General features: G+C 64.3%; 3 protein-coding genes across 3 annotated transcripts; 2 read left to right on the top strand and 1 right to left on the bottom strand.

The window, feature by feature from the left end:
• Nucleotides 1-246: 246 nt before the first annotated feature.
• On the bottom strand, nt 247-2,158 carry EMIHUDRAFT_117223 (hypothetical protein; the record flags this gene model as incomplete). Its single annotated transcript, XM_005773758.1, has 2 exons — nt 247-365; nt 1,609-2,158. The coding sequence occupies 2 exons, from the start codon at nt 2,156-2,158 to the stop codon at nt 247-249; spliced, it is 669 nt and encodes a 222-aa protein (XP_005773815.1).
• A 539-nt stretch (nt 2,159-2,697) lies between these two features.
• On the top strand, nt 2,698-3,592 carry EMIHUDRAFT_241292 (hypothetical protein; the record flags this gene model as incomplete). The annotated part of the gene is made up of 2 exons (XM_005773757.1): nt 2,698-2,986; nt 3,072-3,592. The coding sequence occupies 2 exons, from the start codon at nt 2,698-2,700 to the stop codon at nt 3,590-3,592; spliced, it is 810 nt and encodes a 269-aa protein (XP_005773814.1).
• Nucleotides 3,593-6,089: 2,497 nt separating this feature from the next.
• Nucleotides 6,090-12,012, top strand: EMIHUDRAFT_117222 (hypothetical protein; the record flags this gene model as incomplete). The annotated part of the gene is made up of 6 exons (XM_005773756.1): nt 6,090-6,566; nt 6,809-7,085; nt 7,221-7,378; nt 7,525-10,371; nt 11,333-11,490; nt 11,676-12,012. 6 exons carry the CDS (start codon nt 6,090-6,092, stop codon nt 12,010-12,012), a joined length of 4,254 nt encoding a protein of 1,417 aa, XP_005773813.1.
• Between the last annotated feature and the right edge of the window lie 6,733 nt (nt 12,013-18,745).

Genomic DNA, 18,745 nt, shown 5'->3' with positions numbered 1-18,745 from the left:
TGCAAAGGGCTGCGGGGAGGCGGGGACATGGTGGCGGTGGTGGTGGTGGTGGTGGTGTGTGTGTGTGTGTGTGTGTGTGTGGTGGTGGTGGTGGTGGTGGTGGTGTGTGTCTGTGTGGTGGTGGTGGTGGTGGTAGTGGTGTGTGTGTGTGTGGTTGGGGGGGGGGGGGGGGGGCAGCCTGGTTCTCTCAGGGAGTGGCGGAGCCGTCTCGCAGTGCAGTGGAGCCGTGTGTCTCTCGTGACCGCCCTACTCGAGAGAGCCTGTGGGGCGGTGGACGTGGAAGGCGGGCGCCAGCTGGAGGAGCGCGCAGCCCGCCCCTCCAAAGTACTTGTCGGTGGGCTTCCACGCGGAGTCGACAAAGGCGCCTGCCGGGCCGAGGGAGAGGCGTCGAGAGAGTGTCTAGGAGCTCTGCCTGAGGCGCCTGCCGGCAGGCCGAGGGGAGTGTAGGTGTCAACGAGGTGTCGACGAGGTGTCAACGAGGTGTCTAGGAGGTGCCAGCGAGGTGTCTGGGGAGCTGTGTAGTAGGAGGTGTCTAGGCGGCTCTAGGCGTCGACGAGGTGTGTAGGTGTCTAGTGTCGGCTGCCGAAGACCACGCCCTCCTCCTCGCCCTTGTCGGAGAGCGGCGCGCAGCGCGCGACCAGCAGTGTCGGGCCCGTGTAGCCGCCCACAAAGGTCGAGAAGCGGGAGAGCGCCTGGTGGCATCACGTCGTCGGACGCGTCACTGCGCCGTGGCATGCAGCGCGTGGAATTGGGCCGTGACTACCACACTACCACACTGCTACTACTGCTGCTCCTGCTGCTCCTGCTGCTCCTGCTGCTGCTGCTACTACGCCGTGGCTGCACGTGGCGAGGCGGGGGCGAGAGCTGCGCACCTGCCCCTGCGCGGCGCTCGAGTAGAGGCAGCGCCACGAGCGGGGCTCTCCTGCGACACGTCTCGGACGTGTCATGGACGTGTCGTGGACATGCCAGAGAGGCGGCGCAACACAGCGAGGGCGCTCCTAGAGAAGAACGCCGACAGACCAATCAGAGGGAGGCTGTGGGGAGAGGCGGCGCCACGAGGGACGGCTCTCCGGCGTCTGCGGGGCCGAGGGTGAGCGCGCAGAGCCACGCCAGCCCCGGAGTGAGGAGAGAGCCCTACAGGCAGGGCCTGTCTGGTATGGCCCCGGCCGACTCGGTGAAATCTCGCGGGGCTCAGAGTCGCGGAGCTCCCAGCTGCTCGGTGTGCGAACTCTGTCCACACGGAGCAGCTGTTGAGCGGCTGCGGCTGCGGCTATAGCAGCACGCAGGCAGGCCGGATGCGGAGGCTGCGGCTATAGCAGCACGCAGGCAGGCCGGATGCGGAGGCTGCGGCTATAGCAGCACGCAGGCAGGCCGGATGCGGAGGCTGCGGCTATAGCAGCACGCAGGCAGGCCGGATGCGGAGGCTGCGGCTATAGCAGACAGCACGCAGGGAGCAGGCAGGCCGGATGTTGAGGCGGGAGCCAGGCAGAGGACCGAGGAGAGGGAGCGGGGAGGGCAGAGGGCGAGCCTCTTGCTGCGCGTCGCTCTGGTAGCTCAGCAGCGGAGGCCGCGTCATCGGGGAGAGGCATCCGGAGGGAGGCCCCGCACGCCCGACGGCACAGAGCGCCTCGATGACGCTCGTCTCAAAGGCAGTGCCCAGCGCCGGCAGCTGGTCTGCCGCCCACCGATCCCACTCTGCTGCAGGCAGCTCGGCCGCGTCCGCGACGGCGGCGCCCAGAGCCGTGTCGTCGCCCTCGCCGCCCCCCGAAGCCCGCATCGCGCCGCTGAGAAGAGCGGTGAGGCGGTCCGCGCCGAGCGGGCCATCGCGGTCGCCTCCGGCGTACAGGGAGCGAAGGAGGCCCATGCGCTGCCGCGCGCTCTGCCGACTGCGCACCGTGAGAGCGAGACCGAGGACAAAGGCGTCGAACCCAAGACCTCCGCCGGGGTGGCCGCGCGCCGCTACCGCCTCAAGCAGCACGCGATGAAGCTCCTCCCACGGCAGCACGGGTGGAAGTGCCGACGTGAGCGCCTCGGCCGTCAGCACTCCGTCAGGCGCGAGGGTGGAGAATGCGACCCGAAGCTCGCTCAGTTCCACGGAGTTTATTCTCTCGCTGACTTCGCCGGGTGGCGCCGCAGGTTTGGACTCTTCAGCGCCCATCGTCGAAGCAGGGCTGGTGTATTGAAAAGCAGGGCCGGAGGCCGCCGAGGACGCCGGCGGCGCGCCGACTTTTTCAAAGAATTTTAGTACCCGCGCCATCTCCTTTAAATTCCTGTGTGGTTGCGCCGTGCCTGTCCTCCCATCCCTCCCTTGGGTTTTCTGTTTTCTTTCTTTCTTTTTTCGGCGCGGTGGACCACACACCTCTCCTTAAAATCCCTGTGTTGTGGCGGCGTGCCGTCCTCCCATCCCTCCCTTGGGTTGTCTGTTGTCTTTCTTTCTTTCTTTTAGCCAAAAGGTTCGACACAGGAATTTTACACGGGCTGGGGTGCCGTCCTCCCATCCCTCCCTTGGGTTGTCCATTTTCTTTCTTTCTTTTTGCGGTGGCAAGGGTCGCGTTGGAGGCAGCTCTCGGCGTGGCGGAGGTTGAGGATTTCCGCGACTGGCTGCTCGACCCACAGTAAGCTGGACAGCCGATCGACGGTGAACGCATCACCCAGTGGCGCGCCTCCGAAGCGTACGAGCGCGCCCGGCTCGAGTACATGGACGGTTGCATGTGCGAGGGTGCGTGCACGTGCACCTACGATGGCGTAGGCATCGCCCCAGACGTGTCCGGAGTCACCTGCGACTACTTCGACGAGGCGCTTTTGGAGCCGCGCGCCAACGATGGGCAGCCGTCAGGCGGGGATTGGGTGCCGGAGGGCTGGGATGGCGTTGAGGCCGATCGGCATGAGGAGCGGGCTAAACTCGAGCGTGAGCGGATTGAGCGAGAGAAGCAAGACGACCTCGCACACGCTTCAGAGAAAATTTGGGCGCCAGATTCTGAGACTGGTGATTGGGGCCTCTCCACCCGTGCGCCGTGGCAGCATTGCCAACTTTCGCACCCGCCGTGTAAACTTCTCTTGCGCGTATCAAGCTTACACGGGCGATGCTGCTGAGGCCGATGCATACCTGCGCGACCCGGGTTCAGAGGCGTCACAGGCATGGCTCGAGGCGCAGCTTGCTCCAGGCGGTGGAGGTCCGACACCGCCTGGCTCGCCCGCCTACGGGGATAACTTCTGCCCTACCCCGGACTCGCCAGTGAGGCGGCCACGCGAGGAGGCGCCTGACGACAGCGACGCATATGAGCTCGACCAGGAGCGCGCGCTGGAGTTGCAGGGGCGCATCTCCTTATTTTATGGCCGGCCTTGGGACGAGGTGCCGAGAGGCGCGACGGTGCCAGTGACTTGCGAGTGGACCATAGCATCATTCAGCCGACAGCAGCAAATGCATCGCCCGCTCTCGCCCGCGCCGGTAGCCACGGACTTTGACATTGAGGACGAGTTCCTGCAGGAGCGTGCGCGGTGGTTCCGCGACCACGGAGGTGGCGGCGAGCTGGAGGGCTCGACGCGAAAGCAGAACGTAGAACGAGGCATTCCAGCGTTTGAAGGACTCTGAAGGACCGCCTCTTTAGCCTTCGCCGCGACCGCGCGAACCCGTCGGGCACACCGCGTGCCTCGCAACGCCGGGCGTCGGGCGCCGGATCAAGCACCGACCCCCTCCCTGTGAGACTGTGGACGGTGCCTGAGACTCGAGCCTGGCTGGAATGGAACATCGGAAGAGCTTTACATTACGAATTATAATTACGAAAAATGTTCTCTAAAATGTTGCGAGCGAGGTACATGTACATGCAAATCGCGATGCAGTTTGCAGCACTCTCCACACTCGAACGAACGTCGGTGGAGGATAAGTGAGTACCTGTGTGCCAGGAGAAAAAGGCGGGTACCCGCTGCAGGTCCCACACTAGTCAACATCGAGAAATCACGGCCGCAATCACGTCTTTTGCCGATTGCCGACTGGACTTGGGGCGCGGGCGCTTTTGCGATTGCAATACATCGTGCAGTTGCACCTGACTGTGCGCCGGGTTTCGAGCAGCAGCAGCGTCTCGCAGAGATGTCCGACGACGTTGGGCTCGAGGCGCGCCGGCCGCCGCGCAGCGCCCTTCTCACTCCGCCCCCGCCCTCCTCCGGTCGCCCCCCCAACCCGCTCGCACTTGCCGTCGCTCACAGCGCATGTAGCATGCATCAGTGGCAGAGCATGTGTGGCGTGTTCGCGTTACACCACTCTGGTGCTGTTCTTGCCTGTGGTCCTTGCTTTGTCTGAGCCCCTATCTCACTCACTCGCTTGGCAGGTGTTCTCACTCGCTCGCTTACCAATGCATCTCATCGTTCTGCTCGCGTCTATGCGCACTGTCACCGGGCACCTTGCTCACGATGCGACAGCGCATGAGAGCTGGAGCACCGCAAGCGACCCCGACAAGGCGGCGGCAATCGTGGCAAACTTTAATCAAGACGGGGTCGAGCGGCATTCGCGACGCCTTCTTGAGTCCGGGTATGAATGGAAGGTCAGCGGGTGTGAAGATTCCTACTATGGATGTGCCGGCAATGCGTCCGACATGTGCGGATGTCACACATTTAGCTTCTGTTCCCCCTATTGCGATAGGGGCGGTGGCCCTGGATCGGACCGATGCTGGATCGGCCAAGAGCTCAACCCCCCAGGTCTACAGGCTAGTGATTGTTGGCAGCATACCTCCACCAAGCAGTGCTGCTGGACCTATGCCTATGTGCAGCTCTGGGACTTTAACCTCGACACATGGAGTTTTGGCTGCTGCGGATACCAGCCACGTGGAACTATTATCGACAGGGATATTAATTGTGATCTTGGCGGAATGCTACCTGTTTGTGCACAGCCGTCGCCCCCGTCGCCCCCTTCACCACAATCACCCTCGCCCTCGCCGCCGCCGCCTTCACCACCGCCCACGCCGCCCCCGCCCTCCGCCTCGCCGTCGCCCCCGCCCTCTGCATCGCCCTTCCCGCCCCCGCCCTCCGGCCCCCCGTTCCTGCCCCCGCCACCGCCTCCCTCGCCACCGCCTCCGTCTCCGCCACCGCCATCGCCTCCACCTCCGTCTCCGTCGCAGCCGCCGTCCCAGCTGCCTTCTCCGCCGCCGCCCTCACCTCCGCCGCCCTCGCCACCGCAACCCTCGCCACCAGCTTCGCCACCCACTAGTCCAGCTTCGCCACCCACGAGTCCAGCTTCGCCACCCGCTACTCCATTTGATGGGTGGCACCTCGTGCACGTGAAGGCAGCGTGCAGCTTCAACCCCCTTGGCACTGCCACGGTGACCGACTGTACCAACTCTCTTACAACCAACTGCGCATCACCGATTGGATCTGATCGGGACTGGACCGTGGCGAAGTGGGTGTTTGGTAACGATGCGCCCACCTCTCCATGGGTCGCTTTCACACGTGACCCATCCGATAGCAGCGGGGCGAACTATCAGTTCGCAAGGCTGCTCACATTGGGTTCGGCCAGCGGTATCTCGGTCTCCAATCGGGATGTCCCTGGCTGGTCCAGCAGCCATCCAACCTTGGACAGCTCGGGTGTCATCAAGCTAATGTTTTACAGAACGAACCACTACATCACTCAAGTTTGGGGCGCCCGTCCCCGATACCTCTCCATGTTCACCGACAATGGGCCCGGCGACACCGACGGAAGCCGGAAGTGCATTGCTGGTACATGCCGAGGCTGCGAGGCTGACCCGGCGTGGCTCCTTGTTCGCTACTCGCCCTCCCCGCCGCCTCCGTCACCCTCGACGCCGTCTGTTCCTGCAGTTCCGCCCTCGCCGCCGCAGCCGCCGCAGTCGCCCCTTTCTCCACCACCGAGCCCGCCACCGGAACCCTCGCCGCCGCCACCCTCGCCGCCGCCACCCTCACCGCCGCCGCCCAGCTTGCCTCCGACGAGCCCGCCGCTCGCTCCGCTGCACCAGACCCTGACGTTCTGGAGCAGCCGCGCGACGGGTCCTACCTGGTGCACGGTGTGCAGCCAGGTGTACGGCTGCACGTCCTGGGGTTCGGACCACTCCCACCCTTGGGCTGGCAACTGGCCGAACTTCGAGATGTCTGGCTACAGCGGCAGCGTCACCTCCTTGACCCTGACCGCGTATGGAACGTCGATTGGCTCGCCGACGCTATCCGCGACGATCGCTGGGGTGACCTTATCGATCGACGCGTCGAACGGCGGTTCAAACGCGTGCTCCGTGTGCAAATCGTGGTCGTCAACGAGCGACACATACGAAAGCGGCATCGCCGACTGGACTTGGGGATCGGTCGCGTTTGAGCCGACATCTTCCTCGATGGGGACTGCGCACCCAAATGCGTGCATCGCCAAGTTCTCGCTCACCGTCACGAGTACCATGATGCCGCCAGCGACCCCTCCTCCGTCACCCTCGACGCCGTCTGTTCCTGCAGTTCAGCCCTCGCCACCTCCGATGCCGCCTGCCCCTCCCTACCGGCCGCCGATGCCGCCGTCGCCGCCACCGGCTGCATACATGTATGTCCTTGGAGGCTATTCGTGCTCGACGATACCTTGCCAGGTGTGCATGTGCCTGATGCCCCCCGCCCATGCCCCACGCCCAACATGCCCTGTGCCCCACCCCGTACCAGGAGATATGCCGACACAAGTACATGGAGCGGTACGACCCTGTGCAGGATGCGTGGAGTGCCGCGGCCTGTGCGCCGTCATCTCGCCCGCTGCAGCAGGCCACTCGCCACTCGCCACTATCCCCTCGCCACACTGGCCACGCCTCCAGCCGTCCACTCACCCCGCCGCATGCAGGTCACGATGACAGCCCTCGGCGGGTATGTCTATGCGGTCGGCGGCGACGGGCATGGGCTGCCGGGCGGCTCCGCCGAGCGGCAAAATCTGCGCTACGACCCGACGGGGAATAGCTGGGCGTTCCGTGCCAGTGCCCCGTACGACATCGGCACCTCGGCCGTCTCCCTCTTCGGCCACATGTACGTCTTTGGCCAGGGCAGAATCCAGCGGTACGACCCGGTCGCCAACAGCTGGGCGCAAATGGGCTTCATGCCGAGCGGTTGGGAGATCCCCACAGGTTCACACCCGCCCTTCCACATCGTCCCTTTGCATGCTGAACCGGCTGAGAGACCTTCGCTGGTCGGCCGCTGTGTTAACACCGTCATCCCCACCCGCCCTTCACATGCCGAGCTTGCACGAGCCCCCCCGTCAGGTCGGCCGCTGTGGCCAAGCGTCGCGGTGCTGGAGCACCTCATTTATTTTGGTTGCGATGGCACCCCACGGCTAATCTCGTACGCTCCTCCGGCTGACGGCAACTCGCAACATGCCGTCTGGACGCCACTCGCGTCGATGGCGTGCACTCGCAAGCAGGTCACGCTGGCCCTTAAAAAGGCCTTTAAACCCATAAGCCCTCGCAAGCGGGTCGCAGGCCTCACGGCGCTCGGCGGCGCCCTCTCACTAATCCTAAATGCTCACCCCCTGCACCCTTCAACCCTCTCACCTCTCACCTCTCACAGGTCAATGGCCTCGCGCCGCTCAACGGCTACCTGTACGCTGCTGGCGTCGAGTGCAACGGCGCGTGGGGCGTGGTCGAGCGGTACGACCCCGCCCTCGACGCGTGGACCTTCGTCGCGCCTACCATCGGACGCTTCGAGGAGCGGAACAACCACCTCCTCACGTTCAATGGCTACCTGTACGCGCTCAGCGATAGCCAGTCGAACTCCGAGATGGAGCGGTACGACCCGGCCGCGGGCCCGAATGGCACGTGGATGGCTGTGCAGGGCATGACATACCCTCGCGGCGCCTATGGGCTGAGCGTTGGTGGGATTGCACCGCCCTCGCCGCCGCAGCCGCCGCAGTCGCCCCCTTCTCCACCACCGAGCCCGCCACCGGAACCCTCGCCGCCGCCACCCTCGCCGCCGCCACCCTCACCGCCGCCGCCCAGCTTGCCTCCGACGAGCCCGCCGCTCGCTCCGCTGCACCAGACCCTGACGTTCTGGAGCAGCCGCGCGACGGGTCCTACCTGGTGCACGGTGTGCAGCCAGGTGTACGGCTGCACGTCCTGGGGTTCGGACCACTCCCACCCTTGGGCTGGCAACTGGCCGAACTTCGAGATGTCTGGCTACAGCGGCAGCGTCACCTCCTTGACCCTGACCGCGTATGGAACGTCGATTGGCTCGCCGACGCTATCCGCGACGATCGCTGGGGTGACCTTATCGATCGACGCGTCGAACGGCGGTTCAAACGCGTGCTCCGTGTGCAAATCGTGGTCGTCAACGAGCGACACATACGAAAGCGGCATCGCCGACTGGACTTGGGGATCGGTCGCGTTTGAGCCGACATCTTCCTCGATGGGGACTGCGCACCCGAATGCGTGCATCGCCAAGTTCTCGCTCACCGTCACGAGTACCATGATGCCGCCAGCGACCCCTCCTCCGTCACTGCCGCCACCCATCGTGCCATCGTTTCTGGTCTCGCCGCCGCCCGCGCTGCCGCCCTCGCCGCCCGCGCCACCTCCGTCTCCATCGCCGCCTCCGTCATACTCAACCATCTCACACACGAACTTCTCGTACACGGGCAACGACGTGACGTTCCCGCTCAACAACGCCACGTGCGTCAACGTGACGCTCAAGGGCGCTGGAGGCGGGGAAAGTTGCAACGGCGCCTATCCAGGCGCCAGCGGCGGCTACACCTCCGCAATCGTTGTTCTCCCCGCGGGCACGTCTGCGCTGACCATCATCGTCGGCGAGGCTGGCCCAAAGTGCTACCGCTCGTCGCGTGCATATGGCGGCGGCGGTCGGGGTGGGAATGACGGCGGGAACGGCGGCGGTGGCGGCGGAGGCCGCAGCGCGATCCGCATCCATGGCGTTAACGCCGACCTGCTCACCGCAGGGGGCGGCGGCGGCGCCGGCAACTTTAACAGTTATGCCCCCGGCGCCGGCGGTGGGAGCGTGGGTGGCCATTCTGCGGGTTGGCCCGGCGGCTACGGAGGCACCCAAACGGGGGGCGGCTCGCGCGGCTGCGGCGGCTTCCGGTGTGGTAGCAACGGCTGGCAGTACAACGGCGGCGACTCTAGCCACTCGGGGTATGGCGGCGGCGGCGGCGGCGGCGGCTACTTTGGCGGCGGCGGCGGCGGCGGTCAGCACCACAACCATGGCCCCGGCGGCGGCGGCTCCGGCTTCATCGGGCCGTACACAACGGTCGTCTACGCCCTGGAAGATACCACGACCAGTGCCGGGGCCGGCCCCTCGGAATACGGCGAGGTGACGATCGGTGTGGTGACGACTGACGTTGATGGCCAATGCATCGTGCCATCGTTTCTGGTCTCGCCGCCGCCCGCGCCGCCGCTCTCGCCGCCCTCGCCGACCTCGCCTCCCTCGCCTCCGCCTCCCTCGGCTTCGCCCTCTCCGCCGCCGCCGTCGCTTTCCCCCTCGCCGCCGTCGCCGTCGCTTTTTCCCTCGCCACCACCCCCCTCGCCGCCGCAACCCTCACCGCCGCCGCTCAGCCCGCCTCCCTCGAGCCCGCCGCCGCCATCCCCGCCATCCCCTCTTCCTCCCTTGCCGCCACCGCCCTCGCTCTCACCGCTTCCTCCTCCACCCTTGCCGCCGCCCTCGCCGCCGTCTCCATCGCCGCCTCCGTCATACTCAACCATCTCACACACGAACTTCTCGTACACGGGCAACGACGTGACGTTCCCGCTCAACAACGCCACGTGCGTCAACGTGACGCTCAAGGGCGCTGGAGGCGGGGAAAGTTGCAACGGCGCCTATCCAGGCGCCAGCGGCGGCTACACCTCCGCAATCGTTGTTCTCCCCGCGGGCACGTCTGCGCTGACCATCATCGTCGGCGAGGCTGGCCCAAAGTGCTACCGCTCGTCGCGTGCATATGGCGGCGGCGGTCGGGGTGGGAATGACGGCGGGAACGGCGGCGGTGGCGGCGGAGGCCGCAGCGCGATCCGCATCCATGGCGTTAACGCCGACCTGCTCACCGCAGGGGGCGGCGGCGGCGCCGGCAACTTTAACAGTTATGCCCCCGGCGCCGGCGGTGGGAGCGTGGGTGGCCATTCTGCGGGTTGGCCCGGCGGCTACGGAGGCACCCAAACGGGGGGCGGCTCGCGCGGCTGCGGCGGCTTCCGGTGTGGTAGCAACGGCTGGCAGTACAACGGCGGCGACTCTAGCCACTCGGGGTATGGCGGCGGCGGCGGCGGCGGCGGCTACTTTGGCGGCGGCGGCGGCGGCGGTCAGCACCACAACCATGGCCCCGGCGGCGGCGGCTCCGGCTTCATCGGGCCGTACACAACGGTCGTCTACGCCCTGGAAGATACCACGACCAGTGCCGGGGCCGGCCCCTCGGAATACGGCGAGGTGACGATCGGTGTGGTGACGACTGACGTTGATGGCCAATGCATCGTGCCATCGTTTCTGGTCTCGCCGCCGCCCGCGCCGCCGCTCTCGCCGCCCTCGCCGACCTCGCCTCCCTCGCCTCCGCCTCCCTCGGCTTCGCCCTCTCCGCCGCCGCCGTCGCTTTCTCCCTCGCCGCCGTCGCCGTCGCTTTTTCCCTCGCCACCACCCCCCTCGCCGCCGCAACCCTCACCGCCGCCGCTCAGCCCGCCTTCGCCGAGCCCGCCGCCGCCATCCCCGCCATCCCCTCTTCCTCCCTTGCCACCATGTCGATACGACGGCGAGTCCGACTGCACCTCCAGCCGCGAATGCGCCTGCCACGGCGCAATCAATTACCATTTCAACGCGTACTGGGACCGCAACAATTACGGCGGCGGGCACTGCTCCAGCTGGAATGGCAACCCGGGCAAGCCGTGCGGGTGCGTTGGTCCCGACAGGCGATGGCGATGCGGCGTGGCGTGGCCATGCCATTCGACGTATGGCTACCTGTGCTTTTCCCCCCCACCGTCGCCGCCGCCACGACCCTCACCACCACCCGCACCGGCGCCGCCACCAGCACCATCACCACCCTCGCCTCCGCCTCCCTCGGCTTCGCCCTCTCCACCGCCGCCGTCGCCGTCGCCGTCGTCTCCAGCGGATGCACTTGCGCTGAGAAAGCCGCGGATGTCGACGGGCCACTCCACCAGCTTCGCCAAGAAGGCTCGTCACGCATAGCCACTATCTAGATCTAGGTTGTGCCTATTTATCACACTACGGCTCGTGCTCGCAGTTCTTGGCCAAGGTGACCGACGGCAAAAGCAAGACATTTGGCAAGAGCAAGAAGCAGACCAGCCCGTGGTTCTCCGCCAAGGCACCCCGGCGTTCCTCGCCCTCTCCCCTCTCGTGGCATTTCACCATTGGCGACCCCCCTTCCCTGACACATTAGGCCACCATGGAGAATCAGCAGCCCATCAGCTCCGTGACCGTCACCCGGGACACCAAGAACAAGCCGTCAAAGGCGAAGAAATATCTCGAAGACTTCGAGATCTGGGTCGGCAAGAAGGCTGGAGAAAAGGCGGTGAAATGCGGCGGACCATTTGCCTGGTCAGAAATCAAGAAAGGGCCCGTCACGGCGCCGTGCGACGCTGCCAAGTCCAAGCGCGTCTGCCACCCTTCCCACCGCCACGCCTCAATCCCGACTAGTTCCCGTGACTAGTTCCCGTGACTAGTTCCCGTGACGATGGTGCGCGCCTGGGAAGCAAGCCTCTCCCCCCCCCCCCCCCGACCAGGCACCGCTACGTGACTGTCATTCTCCCCGGCACGAAGAACACGCTGGCGTTTGGCGAGATAAAGGTGCGGGCCGCGGCGCCAGCGTCGCCGCGCACCGGCAGCGGCACGCGCCTCAACTCGGCGGGGCGGCTGATCGACGCGAGCACCGGCCGCTACGTCGCATCGTCGTCGCCGCGCTCGCCCGCTCCCGCCCGTGCCGTCTCGCCACCCCGCACGCCGGTCCGCGCCCCGCCTGCCGCGGCGCCAGCGTCGCCGCGCACCGGCAGCGGCACGCGCCTCAACTCGGCGGGGCGGCTGATCGACGCGAGCACTGGCCGCTACGTGCCGCAGAAGTGAGCGGTAAGCGCCAGCATGACGGCACCCACGAGGGCATCGCGGTCGAGGTCACCGTGGTGGGGGCAGCATGCGGCGGCGAGTAGCGGTGGTCGGAGCCTCCAGCCAGTACGCAGTGGCAGCCCTGCTGCAGAAGTGAGCACTCGGGACGAGGGTGTGCATGTGCATACGCATGTGCGATGTGGGTGTTATGTGCGTGTTTCTTGTGTGCTGTGCCTGCTCGCTGCTGTGCGGTGGGTGTGGCATCTGGCTGAGAACTGCTGCTAACATACCGGGCTCGGGGCCCCTGTACTCTCTCGCGGCATTCGATTCGCTTGCAACACTACTCTCACTAGCCGCGGGCAGCGTGCGCCACTGCAACCAGCAGCTAGCCAGCAGCGTGCATTACGTTTACACGCACCCGGCAGACTGCCCAGCGCTGAATGCGCAGCGCTGACTTGTGTGTGTGACAGTCCGTCACTCCGTCTGGGGACGTGGGGAGTGACACCGTACAGCTGGTTCACAAGCCACTTCACAAGCCAGGCCGGCGCCGCCGCGCGCGCCGGCGCCGTCAATCTAGCTAGGAAGCTGCTGTGTGCTGAGCCGTCAATCTAGCTAGCTGCTGTGTGCTGACCAGGTGCTGACGCAGGGGGGGGGGGGGGGGGGAATTACCGTAAAGAATAATAAATAATCCATTGTGGCCCAGTGGCCAGTGCTCTCCTCTCATGCTGCTGATTCGTGATTGCCGCCCCCCCAGCTCTCCCGTCTCCCGGAATCGTCTCCCGGCACGCACGCACGCTAGCTACGCTATCAATGCTCAATCAGCCGTCAGATCTCATCGAGATATCGTGGCGGGGACCTGTTCCTTTTTACCCATCTCCACCCACCTCCCCGCGCGGGGCCGCTCCGGAGCGACCCGGCCGCCCTCCGACCCCACTGCCATTCTACTATCCTTCAACAGTAGAGGTGTCCGTTTTTATTTATTATCTCTCCCTGGAGATGACTGCTCTATTTATTCTGATCACCTCGTTGAAGACGCCAGTCGTCAACGCGGGCGGCAGCCGCTCCTCCATGCGCGCAGAAGGCAGCTCTTTCTGCACGTAGTTCATCACAGAGGCAACCCACCCGTCGTACATCGGGTTGGCCACACCTGCGTCTGGCCACCGGCGCAGCTCCTCCTTCAGCCAAACGCGCAGCGCCGTCGCGTACTGTTGGATGCTCTGCAGCTTGTACGGCGCGTCCTTGTACGGCCCCCACCCGAACGTGCCCTTCTTCTCGACCGGCATCATCATCTCCGCCTGCGAGAGCCCGTAAGCCGCCGTGGCGTACAGCTGAGGATCAGCTCGGAGCTCCCGGCAGCCGCCCTTCTCCACCTCGCCGGTCATCATGCCCACGCAGAACTCGATGAAAGCGGACACCGCCGGCACTCGCGGCACCTCCTTGCCGCGCACCTTGTCAACAATGAGCTGCAGATTGGCCAAGCCGTCCTCCTGGGTCACCACCTCGCAGAACGGCGGGTAGCCCTGCTTTTGGCCCCACGCGTTCATGGTCAGCACGCGCTTCTCGTACTGCGCGGCCACCCGCTGCTGCCGCTCCTACATGGATCCACACACACGTGAGCCCGACCGAGAGAGGTGCTCTGGCTCCCTCACCGCCCCGTTGAGCACCTTGCCTTTGAAGCCGTCCGCCTTCAGCCACAGGTTAAACTTCACTTGGTGCTCCTTGTCGGAGGCGAAGTCCTTGCGGTGCGGCATCGTCACTACGGACACAGAGCCCGCCGGAGTCTCCCGGGCAATTTGCTCGGTACCGCGCCAGCGGGCCTTCTTGATGAGCGAGTCGTGCTTCGCCGCCGTCGCCGCGATTCCCGTGCCGCCGCCACGGAAGGTGGCACGTGCTTTTGCGAAGCCCACTTTGCGGCCTTTGCCGCTTGCCCACCGCTTGGCTTCGTCAACGGGCGAGTGCCTTACCACACTCGCCTCGGCATCACTCGAAGCCGCGAGCTCGGATGCGGCCACAAGAGCGGCCTGCTTGGCACGCAGCTGCGTAATCGTCGGCCCGCGTGCGCGGCTCTTCACGGCCTGTGCCGGCGAGTTGGCGTTCACGCGCTGAATCATCATCGTCATGGCTGCTGTCTCGCTCGCTCGTGCGTCCTTGGAACTTGTGCCCGCCTCCTTCTCCTATGAGCTCGTATGCCACGTCGCCGCCTGTGTTTGGGTTTCTATGTTTGCGATTTGGAATTTGGTATTTGTCCAGCTCTTTGTTTATTTATTTCGAGATATCGGGCCGCTATGCGAGCAGAAGCCAGACGAGGGAAAGGGCGGGGTCCCTCCGGCGCCTCAGTCCGGCCCTCCGAGGGGGGGAGGGGAGCAGCCCCCCCGCTTCAGAACCTGCCCGCCGCGCGCCGCGCTTTTCGCCGTCTTCGCCTCTCAGTACGCAAGGAGAGTTCGAGTATTTCACAGTATTTCCAGTATCCCAGTATCCGAGGTGCTGTGGCGCAGTATTCCAGTATTTCAGACACGCAAAGCAAGTATTTTTATTGCAATACTGCATGCTACCTGCACACGGCCCTTGGCCAAGTATCCCAATATCCCACAAGCGAGGGCCAAGTATCGGTGGCGCAAATACCTCTCTGCCGCGAGGGTGATACTGCAATACTGGGCCTGGGGCATGCAGATATTGTGTTACTGAAGTAGTGTGGCCCTGGCAGTATCGCGCAGTATTTTCACCGAAATACTCGGAGCCGGCGCATCGGATACTGGGATACTGCAGGATACTGCGGGATACTGCTGGATACTGCTGGATACTGGCAATTCATGGAAGTGTGCCCGTGTGTAAGCCATGGTCCAGCAGCCAGCTGCATCCCCATCCTTCTCACTGGTAGTTGTCACCATGCAGCTGCACCCCTCCCTAGAGCATCCCCGGCTGATGTGGATACCGGATCCTCGGAGACTGGGATACTGGGATACTGCGGACCGGCTTGGGCCACAAATGTCGCAAGTGGGCTGTGGTGATGCCAGGCGTTATGTGATTGTTCCAGAATGCATCGGCAAGAGTTGCGATGTGTGGAAGCTCACGAGTTCTCCGACCGCAGCTCGACAGTCCGTAAAGAGCTCGTATCCGCTGCCATTTCTGCCGCCGAGCTGAACAGCGGCGGTGAAGCACGGCCGGCTGTGTCAGGACCGCGCCCGGCGCTGGAGAGTGCTCGAGAGCATCCGACATCGTCGGCCACAGCGGCAGGGTCGGCCGAGATGATTCAGTTTATGTGCAGGTCCGTCACCCGTTTGCCGTGATGCTCGGCGGCGGCGCCCACACCGGTGGGTTCACTCGAGACGGTCCGGCGCCAAAGAGGAGCGTCGGTTACCAGAGCCTGGTATGTGGGAAGCGGTGTGCTGCCGATTCGGGTCGTGCGGGGCTGTTGGGGTCGGCGGGAAGAGACTTCAACGACAGCTCTGTTCGGCGAAGCGCGAACTCGCAAGAAGGACGCCCCCCCCCGGGACCCCCCGGGGCTTCTCGTTTGAGAAACAACTTGAACCACCACTATGTTTGGATCATGTCGGTCCTTTCTCACGTCCCGCAACGATCGCAATGACACCGCCCACCTGAATTGGACAAGTTTCGTGAGTCTCGAGGTTTTTGAGTCCGACTTCTAAGGCAAAGGGCGCGGGCGCGGGCGCGGGCGCGGGCAGGGCGCTGGGGCTGCGCTACCGCCTGTACCACCGCCACTGACCCAGGCCGAGAAGATCTTCAACAACATCCACGAGCACGTGCGCAACCGCATTGAGACCGTCATCCGGAAGATCAAAGATCACAAGATGTTTGCTAGGGGCGCAGCGTTCACGGGCAGCTATGAATCACTCTGTGAGGTACTGCAGGTGGTGGGGCACCTGACAGCATTGGAGCTGCGCATGTACCCGTATTTCAACGGGTTTGGGCCATGGGCCCACTAACTAGGTCTAGGTACTAGGATACTGCGGCGCGCAAGAGGAGAGAAGACCGCGCGGGAGCAGTGTTCACGGCGTGTGTTGGTGGTGCTTGGTGTCTTGGTGGTGCTTGTGCCTTGCAAGTTGTGTATGCCGAACATGACAGACGGCATGCACTAGGGCATGCACTGGACTCTGGGGTGTCGGGGGGGGGGGGGGGGAGGAGGCCCAGCCAATCTGAATCTACAGCCAATCTGAATCTACCTGGAATCGACCCGACGAAGGAGAGGGGAGAGGGAAAGCCAAAGGCATCCTTCGCCATGTGGTCGGGTGACCCTTATTACCCAGGTCGTGAATCGAAACTTTACTTGTCGCGAATCATGGGCGCCGCGGTATCCGATAAGTAGAGGCGAACGATGGACGTTTTGTCGCCGACTGAAGCCCGTCGCGAACACCGTGCGCGGCAGCATTCAAGCGGCACAGGCATTGCGAGCACGCTGGTGCTCCTGCGTGCCGGCACCAAGCTTCAATTGCCGAGGCTGACACTGCATCACAACGTTGATATCGCTTGTGGGAGCTGACGCGCCCAGCCAATCCAGCGCCCCTAGCCATCGAGATAGCTCTGGGGCCCTTTTACAGCACAGCTGCTGTGCAATCTACTGTGATCCCTGTGCGTGCGCCGCAGGACGGTGACCACCTTACTGCGCTCAATGTTCGCGGCCGTAACGCCTCCCCGGTGTGAGTCTTCCTCCTCACACAGCACCAGCACCAGTGCACTGCCACGACACTCGCCCTCAGTTCCAGCACTGGCGCCTCTGCCGTCTTCGACCACCTTGTGCCTATGCCGCCTTCACCACCGCGCCAGCCCTTGCACACGCGTTTACACCATTGCGCCGGCAGGGCACGGGCACACGCTTTACGGCAGTCTTCACTTACCCACGCTGCTCAATTGGCTCAATCCCTCCCCACCTAGCTGCTGCCTCGCATCCCGCTGCTGGACGTACGACTGCGGCCGCAGCGCAATGCATCGCTCGAGGGCCGACCCCGGATACTGGGATACTGCAGGATACTGCGGGATACTGCTGGATACTGCTGGATACTGGCCATCTCTGATGCGGATACTGGGATATTCGGCGGGGCTGGAGGACCAAGTAGCGCCCAGTATTGCAGTATTATTACTTGGCGTTTAGCTCTGCGATATTGGGATACTTCGCCGGCGTGGATCGATTACTGTGATACTCACCGGGTGCGTCATCACGAGTATCGAAGTATCCGCGGTACCAGCTCGGAGTATTGAAGTATTATTACTGCGCAATATCTCAAAGGGGAATCGTTCACAGTATCCCAGTATTTGAGGCCTGCTGCGAAGTATCCCAGTATCTGGACAGCCTCCGCGAAGTAGAAGTAAGAAAATACCCTTGAGTCGTCTGATGTGTATAGGTGTGTACAAGAAACTATTTCTGAACGCCTAGACGCCATTCCTTGAGGCTTGGTTATGTGAGTGGGGTGGACCCACAGATCATGCAGGAGCAATAGGGAAGAAATCCGCAGGTACGTTTTGGAGCTATGAAGGGTTAAAGTTGGAGTTCCGAGCAGCTCCTCGGGGCCGGTCGGGGAGGCACTCTCGGGGAGGCTTCTAGCGCGCCAATCACTCAGCTAGCAGCTCCTAGAAGGCCGAGGTGTAACTCATATGATTTCAGATATATATGAGTTACTTCACTTTGGCTTAAACCGGCTGTGCCCGAGCTTGACGGTGCGCCACGCTGCCACCACCGTTGCTCCGTTGGCCGCTCGGGCCTCACCTCACTCTCTCCGGCCCCTTCTCTTGGGTCTTTGTCACCTAGGTCCTCCCCTGTGCACAGCTCAGAAGATATCTTGGGTCCCTCTTCCTAGCCCCTTATACACACTTCTTAGCTTTAAGGAGCCGCATACACAAGACAGCCTGACTACGACAACAAAGTGGCCGTTTCACGGAGCACCGTGTTGCCTTCGGTGGCAGCGGTGGCAGGGTGGTGTGGCGCAATAACAACCTCGACCCGCGAGCCCTTGCTTGGCATGCTAGCAGGGGCATGTCCTGCTTGACCAGGAAGGCCAGTCTCTCCACCTCTAGAGCCTGGGGCGGCGAGATTCAGCGAGATTGGTGCGATTTCCCGGCTCGCGACCCGTCTGCTGTGCGAGCAAAGGCGCACTTCGGGCGCCGTGGGGGGCGCAAAAGCGCGTTTCACGCTGCACATCTGACTAGAGAGTTGTAGTCCCGGGTCCGCACTACAACCCCAGAGTCGGAGATTTGGTGTCAGTCGCTTGTCCGCGCCCTCCAGGGCGCGCGGACTTCTGGGACTTGCATGGCGGCTCGGTCGCGCCCCGTGAGCTGTGCGAGCAAAGGCGCACTTCGGGCGCCGTGGAGGGCGCAACAGCGCGTTTCACGCCGCACATCCGACTAGAGAGTTGTAGTCCGGGGTCCGCACTACAACCCCAGAGTCGGACATTTGGTGTCAGTCGCTTGTCCGCGCCCTCCAAGCGCGCGGCGCGCCACCTCCGCCACCGCCGCCGCCGCCGCCGCCGCCACCGGCGCCACTGCCGTCAACGCCGCCGCCACCGCCGCCGCCGTCCGCCGACGCCGCCGCACGCCCCCTCCCCCCTCTGGGTTTCCTCGCCATCAACGCCTGACACCCCCAGAACCTCCGTGGGTGGCGCCATCCCGGCCGCCACAGATATCGCCTTCGCGCTGGGCCTGCTCGCGCTCCTCGGCAGCCGTGTGCCGGTAGCGCTCAAAGCATTGCTGCTCGCCATCGCGATCATCGACGATATTGGTGCGATCGCGATTATTGCCCTGTTCT

This window comes from Emiliania huxleyi, assembly GCF_000372725.1.
Source record: "Emiliania huxleyi CCMP1516 unplaced genomic scaffold EMIHUscaffold_328, whole genome shotgun sequence".
Lineage (NCBI taxonomy): Eukaryota > Haptophyta > Isochrysidales > Noelaerhabdaceae > Emiliania > Emiliania huxleyi.
This window is presented reverse-complemented; position numbering and strand designations above follow the sequence as displayed.